The 15,363-nt window shown below is 38.6% G+C and overlaps 1 protein-coding gene across 1 annotated transcript in view; it reads left to right on the plus strand.

The window, feature by feature from the left end:
• The window catches only part of SLC27A6 (solute carrier family 27 member 6), a 46,729-nt gene extending 33,192 nt beyond the window's left edge, over positions 1–13,537 (plus strand). The window contains exons 6-10 of the mRNA XM_030467488.1: positions 320–410; positions 2,151–2,349; positions 2,993–3,090; positions 11,193–11,323; positions 13,361–13,537. Of these exons, the coding sequence (XP_030323348.1) occupies positions 320–410; positions 2,151–2,349; positions 2,993–3,090; positions 11,193–11,323; positions 13,361–13,537 (696 nt within the window). The remainder of the gene's footprint in view (positions 1–319; positions 411–2,150; positions 2,350–2,992; positions 3,091–11,192; positions 11,324–13,360) is intronic.
• The last annotated feature ends 1,826 nt before the right edge of the window (positions 13,538–15,363 follow it).

Raw genomic sequence — 15,363 nt, forward strand, 5'->3', positions numbered from 1 at the left:
AAATGTCAAATTCCAGCTATGCTTTTGTTATCCTCACTGACGTAGGCTCTTACACTGACATGTAGAGCCCATAACCTATTTGTAAGAAAATCAACAAAATTATGGTTATATTTTTGAAAGTTACATGATTACAAAATTGCTCTGATGTTCTTTACTTCCAGGAAATGTTTTATGCTTACATACAGAGTATTTTCATTTTTAAATGCAACTCAATCTGCTTCTAGAGGAGTAAGACTGGAGTAAAGGTTTCCTTGCTTTTATATGGTGCCACCAGGTGCCGCTGTGTATTTGAATAACTGACCCTTTTTCCCTTTTTCAGCTTTTTTTCCCATTTGATCTAATCAAGTATGATTTCCAAAAATATGAACCAATTAGAAATAAGCATGGCTGGTGTGAAAAGGTTAAGAAAGGTAAGTATGTATTTTAATAGGATGATATGATGGTCTTCTGATTGTAATTCAAATATATATATATATATATTCCAGAGGATCTCTAGGTAGCTTTGCTATTCTATTGGTGTACTACACCGATGTCAACTACAACATTATTAAAGATACAAGTCCTTACACCAGAAGAACTTAGGAGATCCTTGGATATATTTACAGAAAAGCAGTGATCACTCTGAATACAGATTATCACATTCGTGGGTTTTAAAGGAGGTTAACATAGTGAGAAGGTGGCCTAAGACATCTAACAGAAAGACTGGTGGATTGGAGTAAATGCTTTTTGGTGAGAGAGGTAGTGTTCCTGACTGAGCTGATTAAGCAATCATTTACTTATTTTTTTAAAAAAGAGGTTGCTTAATTATAGCTCTCTCCAAAATACTTCTCAAATAACTGATTTATCTCGATTAGATCTATTTTCAAAGTGTTCATCAGATACTGAAGCATTCCTATTTTACTGTTGGAAGGTAACAGATTTAATTAATACCTGGAAGCTGAATGGCAAAAACCTCATGTTAAAGGTCAGGCAGACAGCTTTAACAGAAAGCTCAAACAGATCTTTCTAAAGGAGTCAAGAGGTTCTCTAGTATGTCTTAATCCAATATGGGCACTGTCAGGAAAACAGAGTTCCCAAAACATGAAATTTTGTAAGAAATTGTCTGTAGGAATGTCAAATGGACCTGTGAAGGGAACATATGCTCTAAGTATACACTTGGTCTAATTCTTTTCCAGTTATTCCAGTCAGCCTACTAAAAAACAATTATCTATAGACGTTGTCATACCCATGTCCTGTATCTTCAGAGCATCATGGCTCCAGTGACACTACAGGTGAACTTTCACCTTAAACATTGCCAGTTTAAAAAAAAGCAGTATCTCTCTTTTATGAGGAGGCAGTCTTAAGCTAAAAATTGTTAATAACTTTGGACACAGTTTGATTTTTTAATATTTCTATACTTATAATTGGTGTCTCCACTAGCAAGTAATGTAACAAGCTTTTTGGAAGCACATTCTGAATAATAAACTTAGGAATTTATACATCTATTTCACTTTCAACAAACTAGGACTATGATAATCCACATGCATAACAGGATAATTCTATCTCCACATCTGCCTATTTCTTGAGAAAGAAAAAATTAAAATTTACTAGATTTTCCTCCTAAAAGAAAGCAGCAAGGCTATATCACATTAGTTAAAATTCTTAAGTGTTCTGATACCTTCAGAAATGAGACTACATAGGGATTTAAAGTCTGAGTTCAACACCTGCTTTTTATTGATGCTATTTTTATGGTAGGAAGTGATGTAGTTGAGAGTCAGCACTGGAAATTCAGTATGGTCTGGGCGATAAGCTGTAACATTCCCTTGAAATACATACTTTGAGAGGATAGTAAACCTAGTAGTGAGCTCAAAATTGATGGCAGTTCTGGGAGAAAGCTGTATCATTATTCATCAGGAAGAAATATAAATTAGTGGGAATTCAATTAAACAATATTGTACTGTGTCTTTATGGTCACTTTGCATGTAGAGATGACCACAAGAATGCTGAAGCAGCAGAAATTGACATTTTTATGACTGGGTCTTATATACTGAACCCTGATAAACTTGGTTCCTTGTCTTGTAAAACTGTATGTACCAGATTAATATTACCTTAAAGTTCAGGAAATGTACAATGATAACTTATGTTTAAATTCTTTCAACTTCTCTATATAGGTGAGCCAGGTCTTCTAATTTCCAAAGTTAATGTGAAGAATCCCTTCTTTGGTTATGCTGGCAATAAGAGACACACAGAAAAAAAATTACTCTGTGAGGTATTTAAGAAGGGAGATATGTATTTTAATACTGGAGATCTAATCGTTCAAGACCATGAGAATTTTCTTTATTTTTGGGACAGGATTGGAGATACCTTCAGGTACAGTAGTTGTTTCTTTTCACATTTCTTCATTAAAAAGCAGGGACATGAATTTCTACTTCTTTTCTACAAAAATGTTCAGTTTATTACTACTGTGATGTAGTTTATAATTACCTTAAGGATGATAAGGGCTTAATTTTGTAAAAAGTGTTTCTGTGGAATTACAGCATTTGAACAGTAACTGGTGGTGGTTTTGCTGCAAGGAAGTTCAATACTGATAAGGACAAATATGTATCAAATAGTAAAGACTGGTCACATCTGATATGTTTGGATATATGTCAAAATTTTGAAAACCATTATATCAGATAACTGTAAGCTTTCATTGTGCTTTGTATTAATAGCTACTATCAAGTACCATTTAAATTGCATTGAAAATACAATGTTTTTTTAAAAATAATTGGTTCGGTAGATTTACATGTGATTTACATCTGAGCTTAACTTCCAGGCATGATAAATATTTATTTAAAATGTGCACAGATGTTATCTTTTGGTGATCAGATCAATATGCCAACATGATAAGTGGGAATAAATGTGAAGTGTGGTTAGTCTGAAATGAACGAAGTTCCTACTGAAGTTAATGCTGTTTAAATAGGAGGTGTCCATATGTTTTCATGGGATTAAGTTGTATTTTCACATCTTTTAGATGGAAAGGGGAGAATGTTGCAACCACAGAAGTTTCTGATGTCATTATAATGTTGGACTTCATACAAGAAGCAAATGTGTATGGTGTATCTGTGCCAGGTAAAAGAAGCTTTAGCTGTATGTTTTTATTCCCCTAGGTTAGTTGTTACCTTCATAACTACTATTTTATGTTTTAAACCTACAAATCACTTCTGACTGAATTCAATGCTTAGCTAAATGTAAAAGTAGATAAAGAAAACACCAATAGATTGTGAATAAGCCAGTGAATCCTACATTTTTGTGTGTCTGCAGTGATGTATATTTTTGAAAAGTTATATTTCTTTAATTTTTGATAGATATATAGTATAAATTAAAGACTTATTAAATTCACATCTGTGAAAATCCACATATTCGTATCTAAAAATAACATGTCAGCAAGGTAAGAATTAAAGTATATGAAGGCATTCTTCTGTCTTCTTCACTTTTTAATTAGCCTCATAAACCATCTGTAAAAATATATCATAAAGCCAAGCACGAGGTGAAAAAGAAGACTAATATAAAAGAAATAGCTAAAAAAGAAAATTGTTTTTTTTAAAAATCATGTTTTGGTTAATTTCTGAGATAATCTCATAATTTTTATGACACTTCCATTCATGCTAAATTTTTACTTGATGTCTGCAAACTCTGGCTGGGGCAGAGGGAAGTTTCTTCATAGGAGCAAAGACAATGCTGTGCTTTGCACTAGTGGCTAAAGCAGTAGTGCCTAATCCTTCACCAACACTTGTCTATTACTGAACAAAGCTTGCACAGTACCAAGGTTTTCTTCTTGCAGTGATTATTTTGGGGGCTGGCCAAGAAGTTTGAGGTAGACATAGACAGTGCTCAAACTGACTGAGGGGAAATGTTGTATCACATGCTAAGTAAAAAAATTCTATGAAAAGGCAGAGGCTTACCCATTTGTGTTTATGGTGTATGCCTTCTCAAACAACTGCTGCATTTGCTGAGTGAGGCCCCACTCTGCAGGAGGCAGCTGGGTGGATACAAGCTCTTTAGGAAGAATAAGCAGGGGATAAGAGATGGGGGTGTTCCCTTCTTTGGTTATGATCAGCTGGAGTCTATGGAGCTCCTCCTGGGGAGAAATGAGCCGACTGAGAGCTTATAGGATGGGGTCAGAGGCATGACAGGGGCAGGTGATATTACACTGGGGGTCTGGTACAGGCCACCTGACCAGGAAAACTGAGTGGATGAGACCCTCTACAGACATACAGGAGCAGCTTTGCACTCACATGAGGGGTTTCAAGCACCCAGATGTCTGCTGCACTGACAACACGGCAGGGCCCCAGCAATCCAGGAGGTTCCTGGAATGCATTAGTGACAATATCCTTCTCTGAGTGGTAGAGGAGCTAACAAGAAAAGGTGCTATGCTGTACTTTATTCTCACCAATAAGGGTGGGTTGATGGACAGTATAAAGCTTAAGGGCAGCCTGGGCTGCAGTGACCATGAAATGGTGGAAATCAAGCTCCTTAGGGCAGCAAGGAGATGGCGTGCAGAAACCACACTGCCCCTGACTTGAAGAGAGCAGACTTAAACCTCTTCATGGATCTGCTTGGTAGGGCACACTATGGGATAAAGCCCTGGAGGGGGGGGGAGCCCAAGAAAGCTTGTCAGTATCCAAGGATCACCTCCTCTAAGCCTAAGAGCAATTCATCCCAACAAACAGAAAGGCAGTCAAGAATGCCAGGAGGCCTGCATGAGTGAACAAGGAGCTCCTGGACACACTTGAATATGAAAAGAAAGTCTACAGAGGGTGGAAAGCAAGGACAGGCAGCCTAGGAAGACTGTATGGAAGTTGTTTGAGCACTCAGGGATCAGGTTTAAGAAAGCTAAAGCTCAGATCAAATTTAATCTGGCCAGGGACATTAAAGGCAACAAGAAACGCTAGTACAAATGTGTCAGTGGTAAAAGAAAGACTAGGAAAAATGTGGGACCTCTCAAGAAGGAAACAGGAGACCTGGTCACATGGAACATGGAGAAGGCTTAAGTACTCAGTGACTTTTTTTGCCTAAGCCTTCCCTGACAAGGATTCTGGCAACACTACCCAAGTAGCATAAGGCAGACCCAGCCATTGTAGAAGAGCAGGTTTCAGACCATCTAAGGAACATGAAGAGGCACAACTCCATGGGACCTGAGATCCAGCCATGGCTCCTGAAGGAACTGGCAGATGAAGCTGCAAAGCTCTTTTCCATCATATTTGAAAAGTACTGGCAGTCTGGTTAAGTCTCCATTGACTGGACAAGGGGAAACATAACTCCCATTTTCAGAAAAGGGCAAAGAGAAGACAGTGGGAGCTACAGGCCAATCTCACCTGTGTGCCTGGCAAGATCATGGAGCAGATCTTCCTGGCAAGATCATGGAGACGGCTCTGCTGAGGACCAGTGGAAAATATGGAGGTGGTTGGTGGCAACCATCATGGCTTCACCAAGGACAAATCATGTCTGACAGATCTGGTGGCCTTTTGTGATGAAGTCACAGCATTGGTGACAAGGGAAGAGAAATTGAGGTCATCTAGCTGGACCTGTGCAAAACATTAGACACCGTCCTGCACAGCATTGGAAAGATATGGATTTGATGAATGGACTTGGTGGATAAGGAATTGATTGGATGGTCACACTTAAAAGAGTAGTGGTCAATGGCTTGATGTTGAAATGGAGACCAGTGATAAGTGGCATTCCTCAAAGGTCAGTACTGGGACCAAAAATCTTTGCTGGTGACAGGGACAGTGGAACTGAGTGGAGGAGGAGTGTAGTAGAGAGCAATTCTGCCCTCTGGTTTTTGGTTCACCTTAACCACTAAACACTGTGCAACTTTCTTGGCTGCCTACTGAACATTGCACCTAATTTTACTGTGAATAGTGTTACTCAAGGTAGCAAATCTGAAACAGAAGGAAATAATTTGCTTAAAAATAGCTTTGACCTAATGAAGATGTTTTGTAAATTCTGGTATGTGTTTTATAATATATGCTGTGTGTGAGAATCCACATCAGATTATTGGTTGCACTTCTGGATGGGGACAAGATACTGAGAATGAATCATCACATTGTTTTTTTGAAATGAGAGGTTTTTTGTCTTTCCCCCCACAGCCATCCAGTATTTTTTTTTCATATAAAAAATGCAAACTAGACTGCTCCTTCCTTTACCTCCTTTTGCCTCAAAGAAAAAAAGACATTCAAAAGCAACTGCCAAAGAGATTTTCTGCATGTCACCTTCAGAGTCAGTTGTAGGCCAATTGAAAACATTCCTTACTTTGGCTATTACAGGTACAAGAATGCAATTAAGGGACAGCTTAGGTGCTTCATCTCTTAACAAGCTGAATTTACCTGACTTGGGTGAGGACAATAAAATTTAGGCCATGATCTTCTTAGGAACTTTGTATTTTTTTTACCATATTCTGGGTATCCTGAGAAAGTTTTGTGAAAATGAGTCCAGATTCACCAGAACAAGTGGATCTTTATTTACCCTAGCAGAATTTTACCTTCCCTTAATGATAATTCCAACCTCATTTTTTTAAAATAGACATTTTTTTCATCACTGACTATCCCCACTTGCAGAGGAAAATGTCAAGATGTGTACACTAAATGTCAAAAATAATTACGTTTATTTATTTTAATGTCACTCTCTCTTTTTTGTATTTTTTTTAATGTCTCTATACTGCATCCACACTCAGATACTTCTTTACCCCTTTGGTACAAAATGAAACTTCCCCAGCAAATTCTGGAACATAATTTTGCAGTGACACTCAAGCCCTCAGACCTCAGCCATTCCACATATTGGTCTGGGGATGAGGGTAGGAGAAGAACAGATTGGTACAAATATTTCTCATTCTGAAAGAAAAGCCCTTCTTGGTGTTGGATATAAACATAATTGTCATTCAGCCTAACTTCAGTGCCAGTTTAGCAATTTACATATCCATGGGCAATGTGACATTTTGCTACAATATGGTTCAGTGCATCTAACATACTGGCCAAAAGAAAGAAAAATACTGGATTGAAAATAATACACTGCTTTTACCTAGCAAATACAGAGGCTGTGATTTTGTAGGTTTTCCCTTTACAATTTTCTTGATCTAGCATATGGGACAGGACTCCTTTTGAGTCCTGCCTTTGAAAACAGGCATATTACCCAGGCTCTCTTGTTTACAATAGGGCATAGAGCAGTCACATCTGTGACACAAACAGGTACAGGCTGCTCATGCCAGATAAGTTTCAGAGGTCCACATTCTGCTGAAATATACCACAGAGCTCAGAAACGCCAATTGGCTGCCTTAGTAGTGAAGAGAATAGCTAAGTTAACACACATGCATTTTTATTCTTCTAATACTCTCTCTGCCCTAACCACTCTACACAAAAGCAATCCTCTTCATCTTAAATACTTTACAGAAGAAAGCTAAATATTTGGTACTATTCTTTTCATTTATTACAGGACTGAGCACACTGTGGTTGATCTCAAAGTACAATTTAAAAAAAAAATTATGTTAAAAAAATTATTTGCCATATGAACTGCATAATTTTTATTGTTACAATAAAAGATATCCTGAAGTAAATGCACCACACACTGACAGTGAGATAAAGTTGTAGGATAAAGTAGTTTTGATGACAACAACCAATCCTTTGCTTGAAATTAAAACCTAACTTGCAAAGTTGAGTATAGCTTGATGGTGAAGACTTGATTTGCAGTTCTTGACTAGGAAAATTCAACTATCTGCAGAACAGAGCAACAGTTCTTCCATCTGGTGCAATGCTGGACCTTGTTCTCACCAGCAGGGATTGGCTGGTGAGGAACATAGAACTCAAGGGCATCCTTGGAAGCAGTGACCATGAGATGGTAAAGTTCAAGACCCTTAAGACAGTGAGCAGGACAACAAGGGCACATCTTGCTACTCTGGACTTGAGGATAACAGACTTTGGCCTCTTCAGAGACTTGCTTGGTAGAACACCATGTGACAAAGCCCTGCAAGGAAAAGGAACCCAAGAAAGCTGTTGAACATTCAAGGATCACATCCTTGAAGCTCACTGGTGCTGCCTCTCAACAAAGAGGAAGTCTGGCAAAAATGTCAGGAGTCCTGCGTGGGTGAATAAGAAGATCATGGTCGAACTCAGACATAAAGCAGAAGCCCACAGATAGAATCATAGAATCATAGAATCATAGAATTGGCTGGGTTGGAAGGGACCTCAGAGATCATCGAGTCCAACCCTTTTACCACCGTTGTGGTTGCTAGACTATGGCACTGAGTGCCACATCCAGTCTCTTTTTAAATATCTCCAGGGATGGAGAATCCACTACTTCCCTGGGCAGCCCATTCCAATGCCTGATCACCCTCTCCGTAAAGAAATTCTTTCTAATATCTAACCTAAATTTCCCCTGGCACAACTTAAGACCGTGCCCTCTTGTCTTGTTGAAAGTCGTCTGGCAAAAGAGACCAACGTCCACCCGGTTACAACCTTCTTTCAGGTAGTTGTAGACAGCGATGAGGTCTCCCCTGAGCCTCCTCTTCTCCAGGCTGAACAGCCCCAGCTCTCTCAGCCTCTCCTCATAGGGTCTGTGCTCAAGACCCTTCACCAGCCTGGTTGCCCTCCTTTGGACCTGCTCCAGGACCTCGATATCCTTCCTGAACTGAGGGGCCCAGAACTGGACACAGTACTCGAGGTGTGGCCTCACCAGCGCTGAGTACAGGGGCAGAATCACTTCCTTGGACCTGCTGGCCACACTGTTCCGGATACAGGCCAGGATGCCATTGGCCTTCTTGGCCACCTGGGCACACTGCTGGCTCATGTTCAGCTTCCTGTCACTCCAGACTCCCAGGTCCCTTTCTGTCTGGCTGCTCTCAGCCACTCTGTCCCCAGCCTGGAGCTCCCCATGGGGTTGTTGTGGCCAAGTGCAGGACCCGGCACTTGGCTGTGTTGAACCTCATCCCGTTGGAATCAGCCCAACTCTCCAGTCTGTCCAGGTCCCTCTGCAGAGCCCTCCTGCCTTCGAGTTGGTCCACACTTCCCCCCAGCTTAGTGTCGTCTGCGAATTTGCTGATGATGGACTCAATCCCTTCATCTAAATCATCAATGAAGATATTGAACAGAACCGGGCCCAACACTGATCCCTGGGGGACACCACTAGTGACCGGCTGCCAACTGGATGCAGCCCCGTTCAGCACCACTCTCTGGGCCCGGCCCTCCAGCAGTTCCTAACCCAGCACAGGGTGCTCCTGTCCAAGCTGTGGGCTGATAGTTTTTTCAGGAGGATGCTGTGGGAGACGGTGTCAAAGGCTTTGCTGAAATCCAGGTAAACCACATCCACAGCCTTCCCCGCATCCACCAGGCAGGTCACCTGATCATAAAAGGAGATCAGGTTGGTCAGGCAGGACCTGCCCTTCCTAAGCCCGTGCTGGCTGGGTCTGATCCCTTGCCCATCCTGCAGGTGCTGTGTGATTGCACTGAGGATGATCTGTTCCATGACCCTGCCAGGCACTGAGGTCAGGCTGACAGGCCTGGAGTTTCCTCGGTCCTCTTTCCGGCCCTTTTTGTGGATTGGCGTGACATTCGCCAACTTCCAATCATCTGGGACCTCCCCAGTGAGCCAGGACTGTTGGTAGATGATGGAGAGAGGCTTGGCAAGCTCTTCTGCCAGCTCCTTCATTACCCTTGGGTGGATCCCATCTGGTCCCATAGACTTGTGGGGATCCAAGCATCTCAGTAGGTCACTGACTGTGTCCTTCAGGATTACAGGGGGGCTGTTTAGATTCATGTCACTTTCCATGAGCTCCAGAAGACATCCATCTTCAGGGTAACCTGTCTTTCTGCTGAAAACTGAGGTAAAGAAGGTGTTAAATACCTCAGCCTTTTCTTCATCTTTGACAACTATATTCCCACCCGTGTCCAGTAAAGGATGGATGTTTTCCTTGCCCCTTCTTTTGCTGCTGATGTATCTGTAGAAGGACTTTTTGTTATCCTTCACAGAGGTGGCGAGATTCCATTCACATTGTGCCTTTATCTCTCTGATTTTCTTTTGACATGACTTAACAATATTCCTTAATTTCTCCTCAGTAGTTAGCCCTTTGATGGGGAAGGAAGGACAGGTAGCCTGAGTGGAACACAGATAAATTGTCCAAGCAGCCAGGGATCAGGTTAGGAAAGCTGAAGACCTGATAGAATTATATCTAGCCAAGAACATTAACAAGGTAAAAAGATAAGCTTCTATATTGTTCTTTCAATAACAATAAAGAAGACTAAGGAAAACAAAGGCCCTCTCCAGAAGAAAACAGGAGAGCTGGTCAAATGGGATATGAAGAAAGCTAAGGTACTCAACAGCTTTTTTGCCTCAGTCACTGACAAGGGTTCAAGGTACACCACCCAAGTCACAGAAGTCAAAGGCTAAAGGTAGGGACTAGAAGAAAGAAGAGCCACTCACAGTAGGGGTAGGTCAGGTTTGTAACCATCTAAAGAACCTAAAAGTGCACATGTCAATGGGATCTGACAAGATACATCCATGCATGCACCTTCAGCATTTTTGCTGATGGCACTATTTTTTTTGTGGTGGGGTTGATATGCTGGGGGGAAATGAGACTACCCAGAGGCACCTAGCTTGCAAGGTGGGTTCATGGCAACCTCATGAAGTTCAGCAAGGTGAACTAGGTTGGAACTACATGATCTTTAAGGTCCCTCCCTATCCAAATCATTCATTCATCTGCTTCGTGATGGGAAATAGCAAATGAAGCTCTGACTTTGCTTTGCTTGTTCATATGGCTTTTGCTTTTCCTATTAAACTGCCATCCTGAGAGAAGATACTGACAAGAAATTCATGCTAAAACTGAAGAGAAGACATAATTAGTTAATCCTGCTAAGAAGCTCAGAACCCTTCTTTTTCAGAGAGGAATAGTGTTGATATTTATTTTCATTTATTGGTAGTGAATATTGAATTGCCTTTATTCTTATTTTCCAGACTTATTTACTGCATTACTCCTTAACTTACTCATTTGAGTGATCTGCAGATATATGTAATGTATTACAAAAATATCAATGTAATCTTCCAATTTTATGGAAACTCAGATATCAGAAGATACTGATGTATGACTCTCAGTTTATTAATCACTGTAGTTCTTTTCATGAGGTTCATCAACAAAATGTCAACTTTTTTCATGTTTCATAATTTTCAACTCCCTTCCTTTCCCCCAGATCATGAAGGAAAAGCAGGAATGGCTTCTCTTATTTTAAAGCAGAATATGTCTTTAGACTTGGACCAAATGTACAAGCACGTAGTGACCTATCTACCAAGTTATGCTTGTCCTCTATTTTTAAGAGTCCAGGTAAGCTGCTTTATTACACAGTGTATACAAATATCTGCACCATCTGAATGGCAAAATGAATAACAGAAACTGCCTGTCCATGTATCGCTTGATCGGTTTTATAACTGGTCCTGTTTACTGTGCCTAATGGAGTCCTGGGAAAGGAATTACACAAGAAGTCAAAATTTGCAGATTATATTAAAACAAGAGGAATTGCACAAATGCATAGGTTTAGAGGTCATAAAAAAGCATATAGGGAGATTTGAAGTATTAATATGGAAAAACAAAAAGAACCCGATTAGTAAAATGTGAACAGCTGCATCTGGAGAAAATAATCTAAAATCCATTTTTTTGAGTCAAAATGAGAAAAAAGAGAAGTACTGCTGAGCCAGAGACACTGTGCATAGTAAATAAAATATTATTTGCTGGGTAATATAATGACAGAAGTTAAAGAATTAGAAAAGGTACTAGGTAAATTGAAATGGTGAATTTAAAATGTACAGTATCATAACAACTGCAGTCTTCAAAGTCATCCCTATTTGCTTTAGTAACTGTACAATTTGGGGAAAAAATAGTCCCTCTCTCAAAAGTTAAAAATGGAAATGTAACTACATGTAACAAACTATATATGGCTAGAAAAAATTAGGGAGCATAGAAAACATGGAACACTGATCATTCATGATTAGTGAAGTATGATGAGCATCTTGATTTCTAGTGTTTTGAGAACATCATGACAAAGGTAAACATAAAAACATTTTGTAATATGTCTATGAAGAAAGTATGTGAAGTTTGAAGAGAAGATGAATAAAAAATTATTATTTGAAAAGAGAAAATAAGTTACGGAAGATGATTCCCTGCACCAATTAGAGATAGAATGTTGATTCAGAATGAAGGGGAAAAAAAGAAAAACACTATGAAGGACCTTGAAACTGAAATATCTGTGTGTGTGGGTATATGTATGTCTATATTTACGTATATATATATCATAAGCCTGGGGAGATATGTTTTGCAGCAGCATGCTGATATGAGCAAACAAGATTACACTTGAGAACGTTGCAGTAGTCATTTTATGAACGTATGAGAATCTAGTCTACATTTCTTGCTATACTGATGAATAAAAAATCCTTTATGCTGGGCACAAGAAATCTGAATCTTGGATGCAGCCTCCAGGCTACACCCATATCAAATATCTGGAACCTTGATTAGTACTTAAATGTCTGGATTACAGATTAATTGCTATTAATACTGCTGTCATTATCCAGGAAAGAAAGTAGTGGGTGGAACTCCAAGGGAAAAATTAAAAACCTTATTGATCGTGATCTGACATGTAATCATACTTCAGAAGATGTCAGAATGTTTCTTAGATCAAAAAGAGCAGCTAGATACAACCTGGAGGTAAATCTGGATTATATACAATAACTGAGTTGTTGGAGATAATCCTTAACTTTTCAGTTTTGGATATTGCATGTTTATAGAAATGTAAAGACAGAAGATAATGGGCAGAAGTAGGGTTTTTTTCCAAGAGACACAGTGATACTGAAAAAAGCTTAAAAATATTACGTGTGGTAAAGATCTGCCTTTACTTGGACCTGGCTTAGTACAAGTATGACCTAATTTAGTAAGTCACTACTTCAACCCTTTACTTAAGGTGTCCATAATTATATAGATAATTTCCTGAGTTCCATAAGTAATAAGTTCTTGAAAATTACAGTTTTTTTCTCTCAGATTCTTTATGATATGTCATTATATACTGTGAGCAAATGAAGAAAGTAGATTTTCTCAGAAAGCTGGGGCTACATCAGAAGTGAGACTGTGGCAAGACACTGCTCAGTGATGCAGAAAGTCATGGACTTTTTCCATGTATATACTTTTTTGAGTACAACTTTTTCAATGTCTCTGAGTGTTGGTCCAGAATAGCATGAAGGCTCTAGCTTTCTAATGTGATGAGAATAAATAGCATTAACCTTATATCAAGTAGGATTTTCAAAACCAAGTATGAATATGACCAAATGGAAATGAGCTCTTCTATTGAATAATGAATCTTTCTCTATTTCATAGAAAAAAATGGAGATCACTGGAACATTCAAACAACAAAAATTTCAACTGGTGGATGAAGGTTTTAATCCATCTGCTGTTACTGATCCTCTTTATTTTTTAGATAATTCTAAGAAAGCATATGTCTTGTTAACCAAAGAAGTACATGAGATGATCTTATCTGGGAAACTGAAACTTTAAACAACCTAACAACAGGCTATTAAGGGACAGTCCATATGAGCTATTGTATGAGAAAACAGTTATAAGTTGCCAGAATTTACAAATAATTATCTATAATAGTATTTTATATACTTGATATTTATGTTCAGATATGCCTTCTATCTTTTCTCACTTGATCATTTTTATTCTCTAATAATTTTTTACTTCTGGAGATCAATTTCTAAATAAATGACATGTAAAATGTCACTGAAATATACTTTATCATAAATTTGAAATATAAATGCTGACCCTGATAGTTTTTCTTAGTAGTAAATTATTATTAACTGTATCTGGTGTGAAAGGTAGTAAAAAAAAGATTCAGCATATAAAGGTATTGTGACAGAAGTTGTTTTTAGAGAGGGAAAATATGCCAGTAACACAATTTTTAAAGTAGATTACATTTTATATACACTACTGGATATTATTTAAGAAGTAAAAGCTTGACAGCAGTTGGAAGAAAAAGCAGCTCTTCTTCAGAGGACTTTTCTGACGCTACATAATATGAAAGAGGGTGAAGCAGAACAAAGCCCTCCAACAAACCTAGAAGTAAGGCATTTTTATTAAAATCACTGCTGAGAGATTTCTTGTCATAATCCATTCTCTTTCATTTATTAAACTGGCTGTTTGGAGTGTCAAATTCTGAAGACAGAGCAAATATTTGTGAAATGTTTAGCAGCAAATCAACAATAGGCAGAGAAAATATTCACATGAAAAAATTGCATATATAGCATTAAAAGATTTATTACAGTACTCTGTTCATGACTACTGATTAACAAATAACTTCCCTACTCTTGTAAATTACTGCCAGAAATTATTATTTTATGATTATAAAATAAAGCAGAGATGTTAAAAATCTAAATAATATGCTCTAATGCACTGCATTTTAAAAGTTCTAAAATAAAGTTTAAGGTTATTTAAACCAAATTTCATACTGTTGGTTTTATTTAAGTCTGATTGTGAAAAGTCTATTTTGAAATCTTTTTTTTCCTACTAGCATAGCGTCCTCCCCCAGTGGATCATGATGATGACTTTCATCAGCCAGAAGCAATATCACAGAATACTGATAGGGCAATTCTCCTCAATACTGGGCATCTTAAGTCTCTCTTCTGTTATAACTGTGGTATGAAGTCAAGCTTCTGTAGAAGAGAAGGATGTAACATACTTCTTTTCCTTCACTCATCTAACAAGATAATAAAACTTGTGTCAGCTTTTGATTCTTTGATTATCACTATTAAAAAAACCAAACCAAGGGTGTAGAAAAAAATATATGAAAATTCATACCTTGCTTATATTTCTGTACACTGAGTTCTTTAAGGAACTTGCCAGTATAAATGAGCAAATTTTCAGGTTTGTAATTTACAAAGCAAGACCAAACAGTACTTATACAATGCTTTGTTGTAGGTGTTAATAAAATTAAGTTTATAATGGAGAAAGGACATGATTTCTGGATAAGAATGGTAAGAATCATGATGGTCTAGCACTTCCTGAACAGTTCCAATTTTTGTAAATGTTTCTTTATGTTGTTCACAAAATGGCTGTTGTGAAAGAGAGCTGGGGGGGTGGGGTGTGTGATGCCACTTGTTCAGAAAGTTCATAAAATCACTGAATAATTTGGCTTGGGAGGCACCTTAAGGATTATCTAATTCCAACCCCACTGCATCGGTAGGGACACCTTCCACTAGACAAGACTGCTCAAAGCCCCATCTAACCTGGCCTTTAACAGTTCCAGGGAGGAAGCATCCACAGCTCCTTTGGGCAGCCTGTTCCAGTGTCACACCACTCTCACACTAATAAATTTCTTCTTAATA

This window comes from Calypte anna, chromosome Z, assembly GCF_003957555.1.
Source record: "Calypte anna isolate BGI_N300 chromosome Z, bCalAnn1_v1.p, whole genome shotgun sequence".
Taxonomy (NCBI): Eukaryota; Metazoa; Chordata; class Aves; order Apodiformes; family Trochilidae; genus Calypte; species Calypte anna.